This window comes from Paramormyrops kingsleyae, chromosome 13, assembly GCF_048594095.1.
Source record: "Paramormyrops kingsleyae isolate MSU_618 chromosome 13, PKINGS_0.4, whole genome shotgun sequence".
Lineage (NCBI taxonomy): Eukaryota > Metazoa > Chordata > Actinopteri > Osteoglossiformes > Mormyridae > Paramormyrops > Paramormyrops kingsleyae.
Genome location: NC_132809.1, coordinates 5,572,252 through 5,593,264, shown reverse-complemented (window position 1 = coordinate 5,593,264; position 21,013 = coordinate 5,572,252). Strand labels below are relative to the sequence as shown.

At 43.8% G+C, this 21,013-nt stretch overlaps 1 protein-coding gene across 1 annotated transcript in view; it reads left to right on the top strand.

Annotated features, from left to right (window-relative positions):
* The window catches only part of LOC111856831 (cadherin-8-like), a 78,373-nt gene extending 57,631 nt beyond the window's left edge, over nt 1-20,742 (top strand). Inside the window, exons 7-12 of the mRNA XM_072698081.1 lie at nt 5,325-5,578; nt 9,425-9,561; nt 12,343-12,464; nt 16,135-16,243; nt 18,693-18,944; nt 19,106-20,742. Of these exons, the coding sequence (XP_072554182.1) occupies nt 5,325-5,578; nt 9,425-9,561; nt 12,343-12,464; nt 16,135-16,243; nt 18,693-18,944; nt 19,106-19,599 (1,368 nt within the window). The 3' untranslated portion in view covers nt 19,600-20,742. The remainder of the gene's footprint in view (nt 1-5,324; nt 5,579-9,424; nt 9,562-12,342; nt 12,465-16,134; nt 16,244-18,692; nt 18,945-19,105) is intronic.
* The last annotated feature ends 271 nt before the right edge of the window (nt 20,743-21,013 follow it).

The window sequence follows — 21,013 nt, the reverse complement described above, 5'->3', positions numbered from 1 at the left end:
ATATATGAATGTGACAAATGGGGGCATTTACTGTCTACTGACTTTCTATAATGCGTCTGACACCAGTTGTCTCAAACAGTAATACCTTAAAACGCAACATTTTGGAGCGCCTGCAGAAAACATCTGTAAGCTCTTATCAAATATTTGGAGCAAATTATGAAAGACCCTCAAAGTTAAAAACGTTGATATAAACTAGGTTGCAGAGGCTCAATTAGAAGGTTTTTTTTCAGGGTGCAAATCAATTTATCTTTAACTACTCAGGATACTGTGGGGCTGTGAATGGTTGTGCTGCTGTTCTCCTACCAGACCAAATCCATCTTTGATGTTACCAAGTATGCCTTCTGCGTACTCATTCATAGAGCAATACATTGAACATGTAAAAACTTGATGTAACTATATTCCAGGAAGTTAAATACTGTGAAAAGAAAGTTCTCCTTGCATAACAGGAGGACACAAAGCAAGCACACGATGAGCCCTGGCATCCAAATGAGAATCTTTGGATCCATGCAGGTCAAGGGCTGTTCACGTTGAACTTGTTATGAACAGTATGTTATGAAACAAGCTCTGCAGTTCATCCCAGTGTGGGTGACTGGGAGAAGTGCTGGAATGTCATGAATGCTAATTAGACAAGATGGACATAATGAGACCCTTGTAGTATTTATAGGTCTACCTGGAACAATGGCTGTTCAGAGTGACACATTGCAGAGAGACAGGAGACGGGAGAACTAAGGCTGCAAATAGATAAGATGAAACTTTAAAGAAATATATACATTCAAACACAATTTCTAAGAAATAAAAAAATCTGAGAGGATTTCATGCATAGTTCTTTGAAGTGTGGAAGTTATACAGTGATAGAAAAGAAATTGAGTTGATTAAATGTAACCTCATTGTAAGGCTGGACTGGAATTTTAGTGAAGCACCACCATTTATTGATAATTTAAGATTGAGTCCAGGCCCGAGCTGTTCACAAAGATTTCAGACTGGAGCCAGAATAACTTGAATTGAGCCATTAGTCATGGTGCCATTTAGTATGGATATTACATTTTAGTCCTCTGGTTGAATATACACACACACACACACACACGTATACAGTAAATATAACACTTGTTGATGTCTATTGCCCATAAAGATAATTAAATCATTGTATACATTACTAATATGACATACCAACTAACTAGTGCAGAGACAAACTGATATTGGAGTTTCCAAAACTAATATAAAGATCATTTGTATATTTGCAAAAAAAGTGAAAGAATGTCAGTGTGTGTCATGCGATAAACGCGGAAGCAGGCGAAGGAAGCCGTGAATAAGCACAAAAGGGATTTATTTTCCAGGGTAACACACATAAAGATGTTGTATGTTGATGCTTCCATGTCCCACTCTCGCCAGTGTGGGGAAGCAATAAAAAAGGCCAACAGAATGTTGGGTTATATCTCTAGGTGTGTGGAGTTTAAGTCTGGGGAGGTGATGTTACATTTATATAATTCCTTGGTAAGACCCCACCTAGAAGTAGGTTTGGTCACCATATCTCAAGAAGGACATTGCTGCCTTAGAAAAGGTGCAACGAAGAGCTACGAGAATGATTCCTGGTCTTAGAGGAATGTCTTATGAGGAGAGGTTAGCGGAACTGAATCTGTTCAGCCTTGAGCACAGGAGACTAAGGGGGGATATGATTCAGGTCTATAAGATTCTAATGGGTCTGGATGCTGTTCAGCCAAATTACTATTTCAATATTAGTCTAAATACTAGAACTCGTGGCCATAAGTGGAAATTAGCGGGAGAACATTTTAAAACAAATTTGAGGAAGCATTTCTTTACACAGTGTGTAGTTAGAGTATGGAATAGTCTTCCTGCTAGTGTAGCGGAAGCTAAAACCATGGGTTCCTTTAAATCAGAGCTAGATAAGATTTTAGCAACTCTGAGCTATTAGTTAAGTTCTCCCCAAACGAGCTTGATGGGCCGAATGGCCTCCTCTCGTTTGTAAATTTCTTATGTTCTTAAGACACATGTAACGTCAATGAAACGAACGGAAACGCGGACTAAATACACTAGACTATAGAATACAATACAATCAGAAACAGCCGTAAAACACTGGGAATCCACATGAGGTTAACGAGGGGGGTGTGGCACAGAAGGATTGGCACAATCGGGGCGTGACAGGACCCCCCCCCCCTAAAGGCGTGCACTCTGGGCGCGCCTAAGGGGAGCGAAGTGACGGGGACACAGGACCTGGAAAACAAAAGCAAAAAACTCAACAGGGCACAGGGAACAAGACAGACACACAGAACAGACACAGACAGCAACTCAGACAACCACCGACAAACAACAGGAAAAGCAAACAGACACAGGGGAAACACAGGAGACACAGGGGGAACACCAACGGGATGAACAAAGGGGCCAGGAGCAGACAAAGGAGAAACAGGAGGACGAGGAGCAGACACAGGGGGCACTAAGGGACCGAAATGCACAGAGGGACCGGGGGTGAACACAGGGGGCAAAAGGGCGGGGGGAAACGGGGAGCCGGAAGGAACCCCGGCAGGCAAGGGGCGGAAGCCGCAGGGGCCACAGGCGACCGCAAGGAGGGAGCAGGAGGGAAGGCCGAAGGTGAGGAGGAAGGCGAAGGGAGGAACGGAGGAGCCAAGGAGAAAGACGAAGGGGACACAGGCGAAGGGGAGGAGGGAACAACAGCCGCGGCAGGCGAAGGCGCAGCCGCCGCCGGCCAAGGCGTAGGCGATAGACGAGTCGGAGGCAGGGGACCCGCAGTCGACCAACGAGGTGTCGGAGGCGGGACAGGAGGCGACCGCCGAGCCAAAGCCAGGGAAACCGCAGGCAAGCGGGGGGGCAGGGTGGGCAGGACCCGGCACCGATGTCCCCTCCCCTTCCGGCAGACAGAGGAGGCGGGGACCCGGCCGGGGTCTGCCACACTGGGGTGACGGTGGAGGAGTCACGGGGGAAGTCACGGGGGAAGTCACGGGGGAAGCCAGGGCAATCCCCGAGGGGTCCCACTCAAGGTCCCCCACCAACTCCACTATGGAGGGAGGAGCATCAGAACAGCAGTCTGGGACCTCCTCAGGGACAGGGGCCTCGGGTGGTGCCATCTCAGGCACAGCAGGGGCCACGGGAGCCGCAGGGGGCCGAGCTGGGAGCTCAGGAGCCGCGGGGAGCTCTGGGGGCTGCACAGGGGCCTTGGGTGCTGCAGGAGGGAGCACAGGAGTCACAGGGGACACCATGGGGAGCACAGGGGTCACGGGGAGCACAGGGGACCGGGCAGGAGGCGCAGAAATGGCCTCGGGCAGCAAGCCAACAGGGGGCACCGCAGGAGCAGGAGGCACGGGCGCCTCTGGGGCCGCCGCAGGACCAGGAGGCACAGGCACCTCTGGCGGTGCGGCAGGGACCTCGGGCGGTGTGGCAGGAACCTCGGGGGCGAAGGCAGGAACCTCGGGTACCATGGTGGCCTGAGCAGGGGGCAGCACGGGGACCTCCAGGACCGCTGGGGCCTTAGCGGGGACCACAGGAGCCTCAGAGGGCGGCAACGCAGCAGGGGCCGCATCCTCTTCTGGAGGAGCCAGCTCCGACCGCAAGCGGAGTAGCTGCCTCAGGGTCTCCTGCGCCTGGGTAAGCTGCTGGGATAGGGACTTGGGGGTGACAGCGGCAAACTCCCTCCGGAGCTGCTCCAGGAGCGGAACTGCCTCTGGGGAGTCTCTTATGGCGGGCTCCCTTACCACCCGCCAGTATAGTCCCTGGAGGGTAAAAAACCTCCTCGCTGTCTCCAAGTTGGATTGCGGCACCACTGGCATCAGAATCACAGGGGGCGCTGCGGGCTCAGGAACCATGGGGGGTGCTGCAGCCTCAGGAACCACGGGGGGGGGGGGCGCTGCAGCCTCAGGAACCACGGGGGGAACTGCCCGCTTCCGAAACCGTGGAACCCACAGGATAGCGTCCTTAATGGACCTGACCCCTTTAAGGGCCAGGCACGTCCCGATGAAGGGGCAAGCAGCTGCAGGCTTTGGCAGTGAAGCGGCAGGCGGACGGGCTTCGGGTGTCCGCTCAGGTGAAGCAGCTGTGACGTAACCCGCGAACACTGCCGGGTTGAGAATCAGGCGAGGATTCTCCCACCGCGCAGCAGGGTAAGCGGCGGAAACAGAGACGGCCCCCAGACAGACCTCATGCGTGTCCTCCTGTCTTCTGCTTCTCCGCTTCTTTCTTCTCGTTCCTGCTGCTGCGAGACCAGGCACCTCGTGAGCTGGCTTTGGTGGCCAGTCAGCCTCCGGCCAGTACAGGCTGGGGTCGCAAAAGGTGTAATTCGCCGGGATCATCCTCAGCACCCCTGGAATGTCCTCCCTCAGCCGGTGCGCTGGCGAAGTACCTGGTTTGTATTTATAGAGTCCGGTCATTCTGTCATGCGATAAACACGGAAGCGGGCAAAGGAAGCTGTGAATAAGCACAAAAGGGATTTATTTTCCAGGGTAAAACACATAAAGACACATGTAATGTCAATGACTGGACTGGGGAAACGAACGGAAACACGGACTAAATACACTGGACTAATGACAGCAATCAGAAACAGCTGTAAAACACTGGGAATCCACATGAGGTTAACGAGGGGGGAGTGGCACAGAAGGATCGGCACAATCGGGGCATGACAGTGTGTGCTAATAAGATTCCAAGTTGCTTGAAGAATTTTGGAGGAATTAAAACAAAACAAAAATTTCTGTTGATAACAAACATTCTAAAATATTGAGAAGTTTCAACAATGATTCAAGTGCAACTAAAAGGAGCCCTTTATTACAAAAATGAAATATTAGTAAATGGCACTGTGTGTTAATTTCACATTTTAAGACTCAGAACTGGGTTGCCAACACTTGGGATGGTCTGTGGCTCACCAGGTTAGCTCTATGTTCCTATAATTAAGAGGCTACCGATTTGAGTCCTGTGATTCGATTAATAGTCTTATTGCAGTAACAGCACCCCCTGCCCAGACCTTCACACCTGTGTGTTTTCAAAAAGAAGATATGGTATGTGAAAACTTAAGAATTTCAATGTACTTCTCTAAATGCCAAATGAAGGGTCTTCATGAATTATGTCTACTTCACTAATCTTTTCACTCCTGATAAGCATTCAAGAGGAGGACCAGATTGAACAATCAACATGATTCTGCAATCACCATGCTTGATTATATAGATGTTATAAAGTATGTTCATCATCAGTATATATATATCAGCTTCTTTCTCCTTTTTTCTGCTTTTGTTTTTTATTTTTATTTTTTGTTAATCTGTGCTTGTTGTTTTCACCATTAATAACTTTTCATCATCACTCAAAAACAGCCCTTGGACTTTGAGAGTAAAAAATCCTACACTCTGAAGGTTGAGGCGACCAACATTATAATGGACCTTCGATTTAGCAGTGGAGGCCCTTTCAGAGATACAGCCACGGTGAAGATCACAGTGGAGGACTCAGATGAACCGCCTGTATTCTCGTCAGCTGGTTATCTTCTGCAGGTTCATGAGGATGCTACCGTTAACACAGTCCTTGGGCAGGTGTTTGCCTATGACCCAGATTCCACTGCTAGCTCCATCAGGTGAGACGTGACATTTCACCTATAAATACACAAAACACATGAAGAATCCCAGTAATACATACAGCTCCTTTCCAGGTCTATATAACATACACCATTACAAGTTGGATTGAGTAATTTGCGGCAGTAGTAATTATATGTAGGCCTTCCCATACACAAACAAAAATGTAGGAGCATGTTTTCATTAAAAGAAAAGATGCATTTTAAAAATTCTTAGGCATTAAAAAACATGCAGATGGACTGGCATCCTGTCCAGGGTGTACCTCAGCCTTGTGCCCTGTGATGGGCTGGCATCCTGTCCAGGGTGTACCCCAGCCTTGTGCCCTGTGATGGGCTAGTATCCTGTCCAGGGTGTACCCCAGTGAGACGGCCTTTTTGCCCTATGATGGGCTGGCATCCTGTCCAGGGTGTACCCCAGCCTTGCACCCTGTGTTGCCTTGGATATGTTCCAGCCCCCATTGCCCTGCCCTGACCCTGACTAAGATAATCAGATATAATGTAATTCAGGAGACAAAAGAAAATACACTGTGAGTGACTCATCTATAATTGCATCCCTGTTATTTGACTTACATTAAGAAATATCATCAGGGCACCTTCAGTGAAGGTTATACAGACAATTTTCCTTTTCACTTTGGCATTTCATGAACTCTTCAGTGACTTGCTATGGTTCAGGGGCATTACTAAACAGGCTTGATATAATACAGATGACTGAGTGCAGGAGGAAATACAGGATATTGATGTGCCAGTTTGTTCTGGTTACACAGCCTCAATATTTTCCTGGACAATAATTGCTGCTGACCTTCTTCACCCTTATGACTTATAAGGTTTTTGAGATGTGCCATGCCAGAAACATCTGCTTTTTGTTCTCTCAAGATAATAAAATATTAAATCAGGCAAAATGTAAGAATACGTATGCACGTTTTTTATAAATTGGCTAAAAGTTTGATTAAAGAAAAAAATGTTAATTTCATGGACATGAACGTTCACATCTTTGAAAGTTTTCATCTTGAAGGTTTGTATGAATTTGAGCTTAAAATGTAATGTTCCTAGATAAACTGACTCCCAGTGTGATTGTGCAGCTGAGAGCAATTTTTTTTTGTTTCCTGCACTAAAATTATTAAATAAATTTCAACTGAACATAAGTTATATTCTGAGCCATGAATAACAATAATAAATAAACTTGAAGCCTACAAAAAGGACCCAGGAGTTTTACAGGATAATGTTCTGTGACACACATTTGACACAGGCTCAACTTTCATTTGTATGCCATTCATTTTGTAAAAGAGATAAACAGCTAGACACCTCAAACAGAAGACAGAAATTCTCTTGGTAGAATTCCTCATAATCTTGAGTCATTTTGCCAATGAAAGAAAAGGGGAAAGCTGGTGAAATTTCTTAGGGTGACACTGATAAGAGAACTTTCTTTTCAAATAAAAAAAAAATCAATTTTCTTTGTAATGCATTGCATTGTATTCTTATAACACCTCTGACTTTCACACCTCTTTACAAAAAACAAAATCCTTAAAATGGATCCTTAAGCATACTGTATTCGTGGATAAGGTGCATTGGTAACTTAAATATCCTTAAATATTCTTTCTTGTATATTCTGTTTTTTCCACCTACTAATCATTAAAGTTGCTTACATGGATGTTGAAAGAATGTTTAGCGGATGCTAATGATGTTTTTTTTTCTGAAGTACAGATGTTAATGATGTTATTCCACTGACCACTTAATCATTAAGAATATTATTGTGGCTACAGCAATGTACTCATCACTGAGTATAATTGTATACTAATGGTGCAACTTCAATCAAATAAATTTTCTGGTTGGTCTAAGGCTTCTCTAATGTCCCAGATATACACTGTATCAATCTATTGACTATCACATCTGTGCCTGAATGAATACTTAGATGTTTTATGGCTTCCTGGGTCTTTATTTCAACGTTATTCACAGAGTGGCACAATGTCATATAAAGGTGCAGGAAGTCTTTTGTCACGATTCGAAGGACGAAGGACTCGAGGGCAGGCATGTTGACGAAACAGAAACAGGTTTTCATTGAACAAACAGAAAAGGGAGGGTAAACAGGTTCATGGGGGATCAGAAACAGGGGAACTACAAGTAGGGGAAAAATTTAATAAAATAAAATATATAACCAATCAGTACTAATAATTGGAGACACAGACTGCATACTATGAATTCCTATATCACTTTTCCTTTTTTGTAGAATATGCTTTGTATATTATTCAGTTATCTGGCATAGGTGTAAAATGTACATTTTTGTTTCTGACAACTCTATATACTTTATGAGGTTGTTTTCACTTCTCCATTCTTCAGTTACTTATCCATTTTGTAATCCTGATTTTCTTCTATGTTGATATCTGTCCAATATGAAGTTAAGACTTAATGCGGCCATCTATTTTTCCTATATTCTATACATACACCTTTTGCTCATTACTGAATGTTTGAGTCCATATAGTGGATTTTTTTTCCTTTTGAATAATTTTGTCACTTGAGAAACAAAGGACTCGAGGCCGGGGTAAGGGGAATAAAAAAATGGGAAAAAATCTAAACCAAACCAAACAGGACCACCAATGGTCAAAATGGGAGGACTGGTATAGGAAACGGCACAGGCAACAGGAAAGTAGACGTTAATGACCGGACTGGGGCTGACAAGACAAACAGGTACTTAAATACAAAGACTAATGAGGGACAACAAACAATAGGCATGGCTCATCAAGGCCACGATAGGGAGGAGACAGCAGGGTCTGGCGGACATGATGGGCAGGTCATTACAAATAATCTATGGAACATACAGAGTTTGTATAGGCTTTATGAGGAGATGCAATGTATATGTTCCCTGAAATATTTTTGGTTTAGAGAAAAAAACTACAGGTATTCAACATGTGAGTACAGTTATTTATCAAAAAATGATACCATTAGAAAATGTTGCCACTTTTTTGAGTTTGAAAATTATTTATAGTCACAAAGAAAGTTAATAAAACTGCCAAGCCAGAATTAAATATTCTCATTCTCCTGGAACCAACTCCCTAGTGAGTCCTGCTGTCTGCTTGATGTCTTGAGAGAGATATCCATTCATGACAATACACTGATTATTTACAGCTTCTGTTCTGTTTCTAAACTGTCATGGATGATGTTTCCACATTTGGAACATTATGAGCTGTGGTAATTAGTCACGTATTTAATTTAATTTTTGTTTTATTTTTTTCTCTATACCATAAGCTTTCTACACTCTTTTCCTATTCTATATAAATCAGACTGAGATGAGATACTTTTTCTTATGATTAAAATGTAAACTGTATGCCTTTTCCCAGCAGTTTCAAGTTCAAATAATTTGTTCTACACTATCAAACACGAGAAAAATGAACCATTTGCCCAATTTAAAATAATACACTGTGAGCAGATTAGTATCTTTGCTTACAATGTGTGGCAGAATAAGCCTACACTATATATGCTGAATTCTGCATTGCATAAATCCTTTATGTTTCATTATGAGATTAAGCTGGGTGAGATGGAACACTTCATAGAAGCACATTTACAGGAAAGGCAAAATAATGGCAGGAGGAAGGTGCATTTAAAATTCAATATCCTTATTCTACTGAAATTGGCATGAGTAATAGTGTATTTAGGCAGTCAAAAGCCTATATTATTTACAAAGACAAAGTTATTCATTGGTTGCTCAGAACTTTTAATAACTGTGGGCTAAACCTTATGAAGAGTGAATGTTGGGGGGGGGGGGGGCAGGGGGGACTTTGGGAATTGTTATAAATGGTGAATTGTGAATGAATGCGCAATTTACATTCACTGCTGACAAGACTGTTTCTTTGGCAGATACTTAATTGATCGTCACACAGACCTTGAAAGGCAATTCAACATAAACACTGACAATGGAAAGATAATGCTCGCCAAACCACTGGACAGGGAGATGGACATGTGGCATAACATCACTGTGACAGCTACAGAAGTCAGTAAGTATGCTTTTTAAGTTGTTTTTTTTCTTTAAATGTATTCCAATGGTTTCCAGCTAAAGCATTGTTTGAATGCATCTGTGCTTCTGACGCTGGGAATTAGTGTTTGGATTCACATTCCAAAATGCTACTTTATCCCCTGAACAGTAATTGAGTTGAACAGATCAGTAGTTCAATTTGTATCAAAAAAATGAAAAGAAAGAAAGTGCATTAAGATTTCTGCAATAAACAAATACTCACATTCACAGAATATTATACAATCATGCCAGTGTTCAAAGGAGATAAAATAACCTTTGGGATCAAGGGAACTGAAATACTTGGGGAAAAAGTCTTTGAAGCATATTATAGAGAATGAAAATATGCAAAAGTCTATTTAATATGCCTTGTATTAGTATGGTCGACTGTACTAGGGAATAAAGCTTAAACAAATTGTTTCCTTTTTGTTTGTTTCATTTTTAGAAGTATTAATGTTACAAGGTTTAAAAAGACAAGCACATTACTGTTCAAATCAAAGATTTAAATATTGTCTTATGCAATTAAAGGTAAACAGAGCCCTTAGACTATTATATAATTCTTCTGCACTGCATTGAAAGAGCAGAGATTTCTGGCACCACAGCACCACACAGAACACATTGCAGGACCGCTAGGAAAACACAAATATAAAAAAAAAAAAATGAAATTAACAAATAATTAACAAAAAAAGTAGGTAAGTTAATTAATGTTTGTTAGGTAATCAATGATCATGATAATTACACATGAAGTTATTGTTGATAATGAATTAATTAAAATGTTCTTCAAAATACCAGTGACATGCTAAAGTACTGCTGGGGCATCAACCTACACCTCCTTGAGTTGCAGTCAGACAGTGTGGATTTTTTGAAAGCTCTGGAGAAATCAAAGAACATGATTGTGACCATACTGTACATACAGTTGGCTCTGTGGAGCATGAAGATCAGTATATTATCTAGCACTATATGGGCCTGGAAGGCTAACTGGAGAGGGTCCAAGTGGTCCTTGACTAAAGCATTGGGTTGTTTAAATAATAGCCTTTCGATGGTTTTTATGATATGTTCAAATCTGTAATCCACAGGGGCTGTGGGTCACACATCATGTGTACTGATACTTTCTGAATGCTCAAAGAAAGGGTGAATGTGTTTTGAAAAATTCTTTGGATGTTCTTTGGACATTCAAGCACACACTCTTTGAGCACCCTTGGGTTCATCCTATCCAGACCTTGCTTGTGTTGGACTTCCATAGTTCTATACTTACTTGGTCCAGAGGGATACACAGTCTATGGGGAGAAGTGGGGTTTCAAATTTTAGAGGTACTTTCTTCTGTAGCATAGGGGACAGAAGAGGAAGCAGGGGAGAGATGGTCTGTAGTGAGGAAAGGGTGAATGAATAGGAGGATAGCAGGTGAGTGAGGGGCTGAAACTTATTCATTTGCCACCCTGGAGCTAGAGGTGCAAAGGTAGGGCTTAGTGGCACATTGGTGTCAAATACAGTCAACAATCTACATTGATTACAATGACTGACACTAATCTTTTGACTGGCTGCCAAAGTGTTTTTTTCCCCTTGGATGAAGGTGCAAAGAGTAATGTTTGTAAACAAAAAATCTGTCTGGGATGCACATCTCCATCACTGTAGGCCGATGCAGTACACATCGCAATGCATTGCTACTGATTCGATATATTCAAAATGCATATGGTAAACACTTTACATGAGGGGGCACAAGTCACTTAGTAACCCAGTTACTTCTCAAGTACAAATCAGGAACAAAGTAACTGCATGAAATACACAAACTATTATTACTAATTAATGATGAACAAACATGGGGAAAGTATATAACTAACACTTAGTTTCTGGTTAATTAATACATTAAGTAAGAGTATACTGCTACATTATTTGTGCCCCTCGAGAAGTGTTACCGAAGCAACTACCAATGTGATACAATATGATTCACCCCTATTGCGATTTAGTGCAATTCAACATGTTTTGATTCAAGACAATGCAATTCAACATGCAAGACTTGGCTGAGAGATTTGATGAGAATTGGCCACTGAAAGCAGTGGAGAACTGAAGATGAGAGAGCATGATTGAGAAACAGTTTAGATAATGGGAATCTATCTAACTAAAAAATTATTGGTCAAAAAATATTGGTCACATTTCCAAATAGTAAAGGCATAGAGCCTATAGTAACAAATTAATAAATCAGATTCTACCGATGCACAGATATTAGAAACAATGCGTCCCAAGTTCATCACAAATGATATCGGGTGCACACTATTTAAATCAGGGCAATTTCATTTTGAATTGGCACACCAATGAAAATTAGTGAATTTTACCATCCCTAGTATATACCACTCAGCCTCCATGAAACCTTTTTCTTGTTATAACAACATACATATCTAATTATAACAAGATCATTTTTACGTAAAACAAGAATCTTTTCTCATCATAATGAGATATACGTATCTTGTTATAATGAGAAACTGGGTTTGTTTCTTTTTTGTCATGGTGGCAGCAATACATCATTGTACCTGCTTAACATTTGATATTTTTGTTTGTTTGTTTTAACCCATTTTCATTTTTTCAGACATGTCTTTGGATAATATGAGCAGGATAATACGACCATGTTGAATAATAAACAGAAAAATGTTTTTTTTCTGGGATAAGCTCCCAGATCACTGCAACCATGAACCAGTTCCAGGAAATGAATTAATTCATATATTTATTTGTTTGTATGTTCACTCAATCATTCATTTATTCCATTGTGTTTCAGGAAACCACAGTCAGATCTCTAGAACTACTGTGACCATTAAAGTTTTAGACATCAATGACAATGCACCTCAGTTTGCCAAAGACAAGGAGGTGTTCCTCTGTGAAAATGGAAAACCTGGTCAGGTGAGGATATCATGCTTGTCAGTGATCTTCCTTTCACCTACGCAAGTATTTTTACTCATTATAAATTATAGCTTATGGGTTTAGCAGAAAAGCACATTTTAGGTTGAAACAAAAGAAAAGGAAACATTTAGTGGGAAAAAATAGTGAAATGTAATAATATTACTAGTCATGCAGAGATGCATCTTGCTATCCCCTTTTGGTGTTTTTAAAAGCATTTTCTACTTGTGTACTGATTATGTGCATCACTCTGCATAAGAATGTTCATTTTGTGAATAAACTGCAAATATTATTTAAAATGAAAACATCTCTCTCTTGTTACAAAGAATACATGGTATTTGTCTGAGAATTTCTAGAACAAAACATTTGTTATATATGTATGTGTCACGGTGCGGGGCAAACGAGCCGGAAAGCAGGCGATTGCAGCCAGAAATGCGGACAGAAGGGATTTATTTAGGTAGACTGACGAGGAAACAGGAACAACGCATGACACTACAATGACGGATCTGGGGAAGACTGACTCAGACAAGGACTAAATACAAAAGGCAAGCTAGACATAACAGGACACAGGTGATCACAATCAGGGCTGAACACGAGGTAACGAGGTGGGCGTGGCACACATCAGGAGCGGACAGAGCAGGGTGTGACAGAACCCCCCCCCAAAGGCGCGCACACCGGGCGAGAGGAGTCCCGAGAGGAGGCGACGGACGAGACGAGACCGGGGAACAGGACCTGGAAGACAAAACCAAAAACCATCAACGAAGAACAGGGAACAAGACAGAGACACAGAACAGGAACAAGGACGAAACGAAAGACAGGACACGACAAAGAACCGGAAAGGCAGACAGGCAGACAGACAGACAGAGAAAGGAGACACAGAGGGGACAGAAAACGGAGGAACAACAGGGCGAGGAGTGAACACAGGAGACACCGAGGGACGAGGAGCAAAGACAGGAGGGACAAAGGGACCAGAAGGGAACGGAGGAGACACAGAGGGACGAGGAGCAGAAACGGGCGGGCGGGACGGCGGGAAAGGGAGGAGGAACCAGGGGAGCCCGAAGGAACCCAGACGGGCGACGGGCAGCGGCCGGAGGGGCCGCAGGCGAGAGGGAGGAGGGAGCAGGAGGGGACCACCCAGGGGCCAAGGGAACGGGACGAGGGAGTGATGGAGGGGACACGGAAGGAGCAGGAGGGAACACCGGTGCAGGCAGGCAGGAGGGGGAAGCCGCGGCTGGCGGAGGCGTAGCCGGAGCCGGGGAAGGCGCCGTCCGACACAAAGCCGGAGCAGGGGGGCCCGGAGGTGGCCAACACGGAGCCGGAGGCGGGACCGAGGACCGGCACCGAGGAACCAGGGGGGGATCCGGAGGCGACCGCCGACCCCGAGCCGGACGACCCGCAGGCAGCCACCGAGCCACAGCCAGGGGCCGAACGGGCGAGCCAGGGGGCAGGGCGGGCGGGACCTGGGCCCGACGCCTGTGTCCCCGTCCCTTACGGGAAACTGACAGGCGGGGTCCTGGGGGGTGTCGGCCTCGCTGAGGCAAGGGTGAGAGAGTCATGAGGGAGGTCGGTGCTGGGCGGACAGAAGTCAGGGCCTCTAAAGAGGCAACAGGCGGGGCAGCCGGAGCCGGGGACAGGACTGGCAAGCCGGGCTGGACGGGAGAGCCGGGCAGACCAGATGCCGGCAGGACAGGCGAGACAGGCCTATCAGGCGCTGGCAGGACAGGCGAGACAGGCAGATCAGGAGGGGGCACCTCGGCAGGCGCCTCGGTCGTGCGGCCAGTAGGAGGCGCCTCGGCAGGCACCTCAGTCATGTGACCAGCAGGGGGCGCCACGGGCAGAGCGGCCTCCTCCGCTGCAGGTGGAGGCGAAGCCAGGCCCTCGGGCGGAGCTGCAGCGGGCACCCTCAGTTCCCGGCCAGCAGGGGGCGCCCCGGTGGGCACCGCCATCACGCGGCCAGCAGGGGGTGCCTCAGCCGGCGCCGTCATCACGCGGCCAGCAGGGGGCGCCTCGAGGGGCGCCGCCATCACGCGGCCAGCAGGGGGCACCTCGGGGGGCGCCTTGTAAAGAGCGGCGGCAGCTGCAGCAGGCAGTGCAGCTGGAGCTGCGGGCAGGACAGGAACAGGCGGGTCAGGAGCAGGTGGGTCCAGAGCAGGCTGGACCGACGAGCAGGGCTGGACGGGCAGAGCGGCGGCCTCAGGCAGGGCCGCGGGCAGGACAGGAACGGCGGCCTCAGGCGGGGCCGCGGGCAGGACAGGAACGGCGGCCTCAGGCGTGCGGCCAGCAGGGGGCACCTCAGCAGGTACCTCGGGCAGAGAGGCGACAGCTGCAGGGACCGCAGGCGGGTCAGACAGAACAGGCAGTGCCGCTGGCAAAGCGGCGGCAGCTGCAGCAGGCGGTGCCGCGGGCAGAGCGGCGTGAACAGCAGCAGGCGGTGCCGTGGGCAGAGCGAAGGCAGCAGCAGCAGGCGGTGCCGCGGGCAGAGCGAAGGCAGCAGCAGCAGGCGGTGCCGCGGGCAGAGCGAAGGCAGCAGCAGCTGGTGCTGCAGGCGGTGCCGCGGACAGAGCGGCGGCAGCAGCAGCAGGCGGTGCCACGGGCAGAGCGGCGGCAGTAGCAGCTGGTGCTGCAGGCGGTGCCGCGGACAGAGCGGCGTCAGCAGCAGCAGGTGGTGCCGCGGGCAGAGCGGAGGCAGTAGCAGCTGGTGCTGCAGGCACGTCCGGAGCAGGCAGGTCCATAACAGGCGCCAGGGTTGGCGCCGGGAGTGCAGGCGCTGCCCCTTTAAGGGCCTTGGGGATCCGGGGAATGGCGTCCCAAACGGCCCTGGCCCCCCTATTAAACAGGCGTGCTGCCCGAAAGTCATAAGCCGCCAAGGGTGCCGGCATCTCATCGGCGGGGCTGGCGAGGGGTACCGGCAAACTGGAAGCGGTGATGACGCCCGGGGTGAGAGAGCAAGCCCTCAGAAAGATCGCCGGTTCTTCTGCCTGCTTTCTCCCCTTGCGCCTCCTCCGGCTTGGCTTGGTGGGTTGAGTTGAGGCTGTCGCGGAGAGGGTGAGCGGCTGGAGCCGCCTCTCCGTTATCCTCTTGTACACCTGCCGGAGATTTTTGCGTACGTCTGTGAAGACGTGCGCTTCCATGAGCGGGGTGATCTCCTCCAGGAGGGTCCCGCTCCGGCTGGCTATGTCCCGTGCCACAGGATCTCTGGTTGGGACAGCCAGTAAATGACCTCATTTAGCAGATCGAGGCGTTGGTCCGCGATCTGCTGAGGTGTGCTGTGGAGATCCGTCATTCTGTCACGGTGCGGGACAAACGAGCCGGAAAGTAGGCGATTGCAGCCAGAAATGCGGACAGAAGGGATTTATTTAGGTAGACTGACGAGGAAACAGGAACAACGCATGACACTACAATGACGGATCTGGGGAAGACTGACTCAGACGAGGACTAAATACAAAAGGCAAGCTAGACATAACAGGACACAGGTGATCACAATCAGGGCTGAACACGAGGTAACGAGGTGGGCGTGGCACACATCAGGAGCAAACAGAGCAGGGTGTGACAGTATGATCTTAGTAGTATTATATATTTTTATTATTATATTGTTGCTTGTATAATACTGTGAAAACATCACAGTTATGGAAAACAATAAAACATATATATGTATTCTTGTGTTTCTCCACAGGTGATAGAGACTGTCAGTGCCATTGACAAAGATGACCCAATTAATGGACACGTTTTCATCTATAGACTGGCATCAAACAATCCAAATTTTACAATAAAAAACAATATAGGTAAATTGTGGCTGTTCCATCAGCATGCATTGTGATATTTATAGTTCCAGTTATATCAAAGGACACACAGTAGGTCATTTCACTTGATGTATAGAAAGGCGTAATTTCAGTGCAGCAGATGGTACTCAATGTGTTTGCTAAATACCATAATTGGAAGGCTAAATTAATGTTTTTGTCCTCTATTACACATGCTGGAGGTTTTGTCCACAACCTGATGGTGCATTATAATTTCTAAGGAGCTCTCAGCAAAAAAAAAATACCTTCATTTGGCTCCTTCATCTGCTATAAAACCCAAAGGGAAGTGACTACTTGTTTTATTGGAATCTGACTGTTAACCCACATTACTTCCTCTTTCCACCCAGGTCAATTTGAGAAAGATGTAAAACTTTATAACTTTTATTTAAAAATGTTTTGAATGAGACACCTGTTGGGTAAATGAGTGTGTAAGAATTTAATGCTAGAGAACATAATTACACTTAAGTCTGCCTGTGACTCGTAACAGAGTTTGTCATACAGTATTGTCTACTAGCAAACATATTTATCCATACAGTAGTTAATCCACTGTTATTGCTATTGTCTATCCCATTTTTCATTTGCTATATGGAATGCTTGGGGGATAGAATGCCCTTGATAATCATTAATTCAAGATGAAGCATCATGTCATAAAACTCTTAAAACAATGCAATTGGGAAGCAAATTATAATATCAGTGGCTTCCTGTAATGTCACTGGAAACACGTCTAAAGCTTATGAGCATGCTGTGAATATTAATGTGGGATCATATCAACAACTAATCTTCAAAGCTTATGCAGAAAGTGTGCAGGTCTTGATTTGAAGGGGGAAAAATATCTGACAGTCGAGGTTGGTTTAAGCAGATATATTATTCATTGTGCTTGTCTTTGTTGCAAGGCGAAGGTAATAATTTCTGATATCATGAGATCCTTGTACTGTCATGCTCCTTAGCAAAGGGTCAGGGCTGAGACATCTAGGGATTATGGAACCTGTTTCAAAGTCCCACGGAGCAGTGTGTGTCTGACAGGCGGTTAACTGAATTAACAGATGGAGAGCTCTAAACACTTGTTCTTTGAAGGTTGGTTCACAATATTTCCTTGCATTAAAATATTTTTATCTTAAAGTAACACTTATTTCCCCCGTGACGGGTTGGTGCCCCATCCTGGGTTATTCCCTGCTTTGACCCTGTACATTCCGGGATAGGCTCCGGACCTCCTGCGACCCTGAATAGGACAATAGGAATAGGTTATAGAACGTGTATGAATGTATAACACTTATTTTGAAATATGCTTTGGAATACATTTTGGCACTTGACCAGGGGAACTTCAGTGCAAAACCTAGAGTACAGAACGTGATGGTGATAAAACAGAGAAGTTTATATAAGAAAGCTATACTGTTTTGTCACCAGCTGAAGTGGTTATGGTGAACTGTCAAATGGTTATAATAACAATTGAATTATTTGTTCAAACCCAGGTATATACTGTTGTTAGATTCTGCATTTAAAGTTACATAAAATTACAATCAGCAAACTGAATAGCCTTATAGAACATTATATTATTATTAAGAGATGTATTACTTTTGAGCTGTTTAATCCCTCAATATGACGAATATCATTCTAGTGGGTTGGAAACTATGGAAACATCTAAGATGTGGGATATATTACCTGTGTCAATTAATTTTGCAGTATGACGTTAAATGTGCTAATTTATCCATTTTTTCGCAGTCAAAGTCTTCCTTTACCAATTTTCTAACATATTCTCTACTGTTCCACCTAACATACTTACCATACAGAAACTAATCTGTACCAATGGAGGATTAAAAAAATATTTTAATTTTGTCAGATTTATGGGATTACACTGGAGTCTGCAGTCTGTAAAAATGTGCTTTGAAGTGGGTATGAGGAACCAAATAATAAACTCAGATCTATCAATGGTACTTTACTGTAATTTACCTGAAACATTGTATTTTATGTGTCACATGAAGAGAAATTCTAAACACATTTCTTAAATGCTATTTTTCCAAAAAATCAATTTTTAGAAGAAGCATTTTTTGGAAGTTGTAGGACATCAAGTAACATACTAGCAAATGAAGGTTGTGTCATAACATCATGATAATGTTTTAACAGCTTAATATCCATTATGTATGCATTTGTGGAATATTGTGCAGTAATTCTATTGCCTCATAAAAATACTTGGACATTGAAATCATGCAAATTTGTATCTAATATAAGAGTCTTAACCAGAGAGTAGTACTAATGTAAAAGAATATAGATTAAGCTATTTTGACAAATTGTGCAAATTGCGGCTGGCACATTTTTATAACTGTTTCAAGTGTTACAAAATGTTGTAACATAATATATAGTTGTCAGTAGACTATCAAGTGTTTTGGAAGCCATAATTTGCTGTATCACTTTACTGTATTGTCTTTTACCTTTTCAGACAATTCCATAAGCATTCTAACAAAGCACAACACCTTCCAGCGGCAAAAACAAGAAATGTACCTCCTACCCATTATCATCAATGACAATGGAAACCCTCCAATGAGCAGTACTAACACACTTACTATACAAGTGTGTAGCTGCAGCAAGGATGGCGCCATCCAGTCCTGCAACGTGGAGGCCTTTATGCTGCCTATTCGACTAAGCATGGGAGCCTTGATTGCTATTCTTCTCTGTGTGATCTTATTTTTAGGTATGTCCCTACAAATTATTTTCCTTACATGTGATATATATTTCAAGAAAGATTTATACAAGTTTATATATGACACACACAACAATTTGTCCACATAATTACAGACAGTGCAACGGTTTTCCAATGGTATCTAACCCTCTTACTGTTGTTTTGATATGCAGTCATAGTTGTGCTTTACGTGACACTCCGTAGCCATAAAAATGAAACGCTGATTGTTAAAGATGAAGACGATGTCAGAGAGAACATTATCCGATATGATGACGAGGGTGGCGGTGAAGAAGACACGGAGGCCTTTGACATTGCCACTCTGCAGAATCCCGATGGGATCATCAGCTATCTGCCAAGAAAGGATATCAAACCAGACCTACAGTTCATTCCCCGGCAGGGTCAAGAATCTGGTTCCAATGGTGTCGACATTGATGCATTCATCAGCACGCGGCTTCATGAGGCAGACAATGACCCTACAGCGCCCCCTTATGACTCCATCCAGGTCTATGGTTACGAAGGGAGGGCCTCTATTGTTGGCTCATTAAGCTCCTTGGAAACAGCTTCTGCAGACTCAGAACAGAATTACGACTACCTCAGAGAGTGGGGTCCGCACTTCAGAATACTGGGAAAGCTCTACCTGATGTCAGACAATGAAAAAGACACTTGACTTGGGATCTTTGAGAATCACAGGTTTGTTTATGTAGTTGTTGTACCAGATTTAATAGGATAAGAAACAGAAAAAGAAAAAAATAAACATTCTAATGTTTTGTGAAAAGTATCACATTCATAATCTTAAAAATCCAATACATTTTAATATTAAAGCAAACTGAATGTGTTTTAGGAGGTTTATGATTCTTGTGGTTTGTAAATTTAGAATCTGTGGAGTGTCTACACTTAATGTTCATTATGGCCGGCAAAAGTTTGAGGACCTAGATGCTTCTTCATCTGGTTGAGGATAGATATCGGCAGTGTGGTATATCATCTGCTGGGAGGTACGGAACTGTGAGTTTCACAGGAGAACCTAAGGAACATTATTTAAAAAAATAAAAAAATTAACAATATAACAAGCAAAAAACAGCAAAATTTCACTTTCATTGAAATGCATATGATATAAAGAATAATAATTATGCTGGATTTAATAAACGTAATGTAAGGTATAATTTCATATTGTAATAAGCAGCATATTTGTTAAACTGGAAAAGCTGTTTGGCTTTCTTTATAGAATAGTTTGTATTCACCTATTATGAGTGTGTTTTGCACATGAAAAGTGTTGCCTATATTGAGTAAATGTAACTATTATCAGTATAAAGGAAAAAATGAGGCCTTTTTTTGTAAACAACCAAGCTACTTTTTCTCTTGAGAAAAAAACATAATAGTAGTAATTTGTTGTTTTTTTTGCTGACTTCAATAGACTGGATGTTTCTTTTAATCTGATTGAATTTGCAAATGGTTAGAGTTACATGCAGTAATATTAATTAAGCACAAAATGTGAAATATGGTTCTGTTATAAGAAACCTGTACATTCAATAATTAATGCATGAAACACGTGGTAAATAATTGAATATGTAATGTTACAATCCAATACATACTTATTGGCCTGTATTATAGTAGACAAATGACATGTGAATTTCCTCTTTGCTTTTATTAGGTTTTGTTTTTCTAACGTACATGAAATACTGAAGCTGTATGTAAACTCACTTTACACTGATGCATCTTCTTACAATTGCATTAGACCTTTATATATGTTCCTGATGTTTTGTGTTTAACCTAAAAATTAGTATTATTAATGATATAATCTATGTATTGCAATTATATATGTGTACTGTTTCTTATTTTGTAAAATATATTTTTTATAAAAACTGCATATGGTGTTTCTGTTTAACTCAGATATAATTTGTCAAACATCACTAAAGCTGTCTTACAGAATACTACTTGCTTCCTGGCCATTTGGCTAAAAGTGGACCACATATTAAATAGATTTTTGGAACAGGGAACCTGAAGAGAGGGGGTTTGCCCTGTCCACAGCATGCATCGACCGAGTATTGCAGGGTCATCCTTTTTGGGGAGTGGTGTGTACCCCA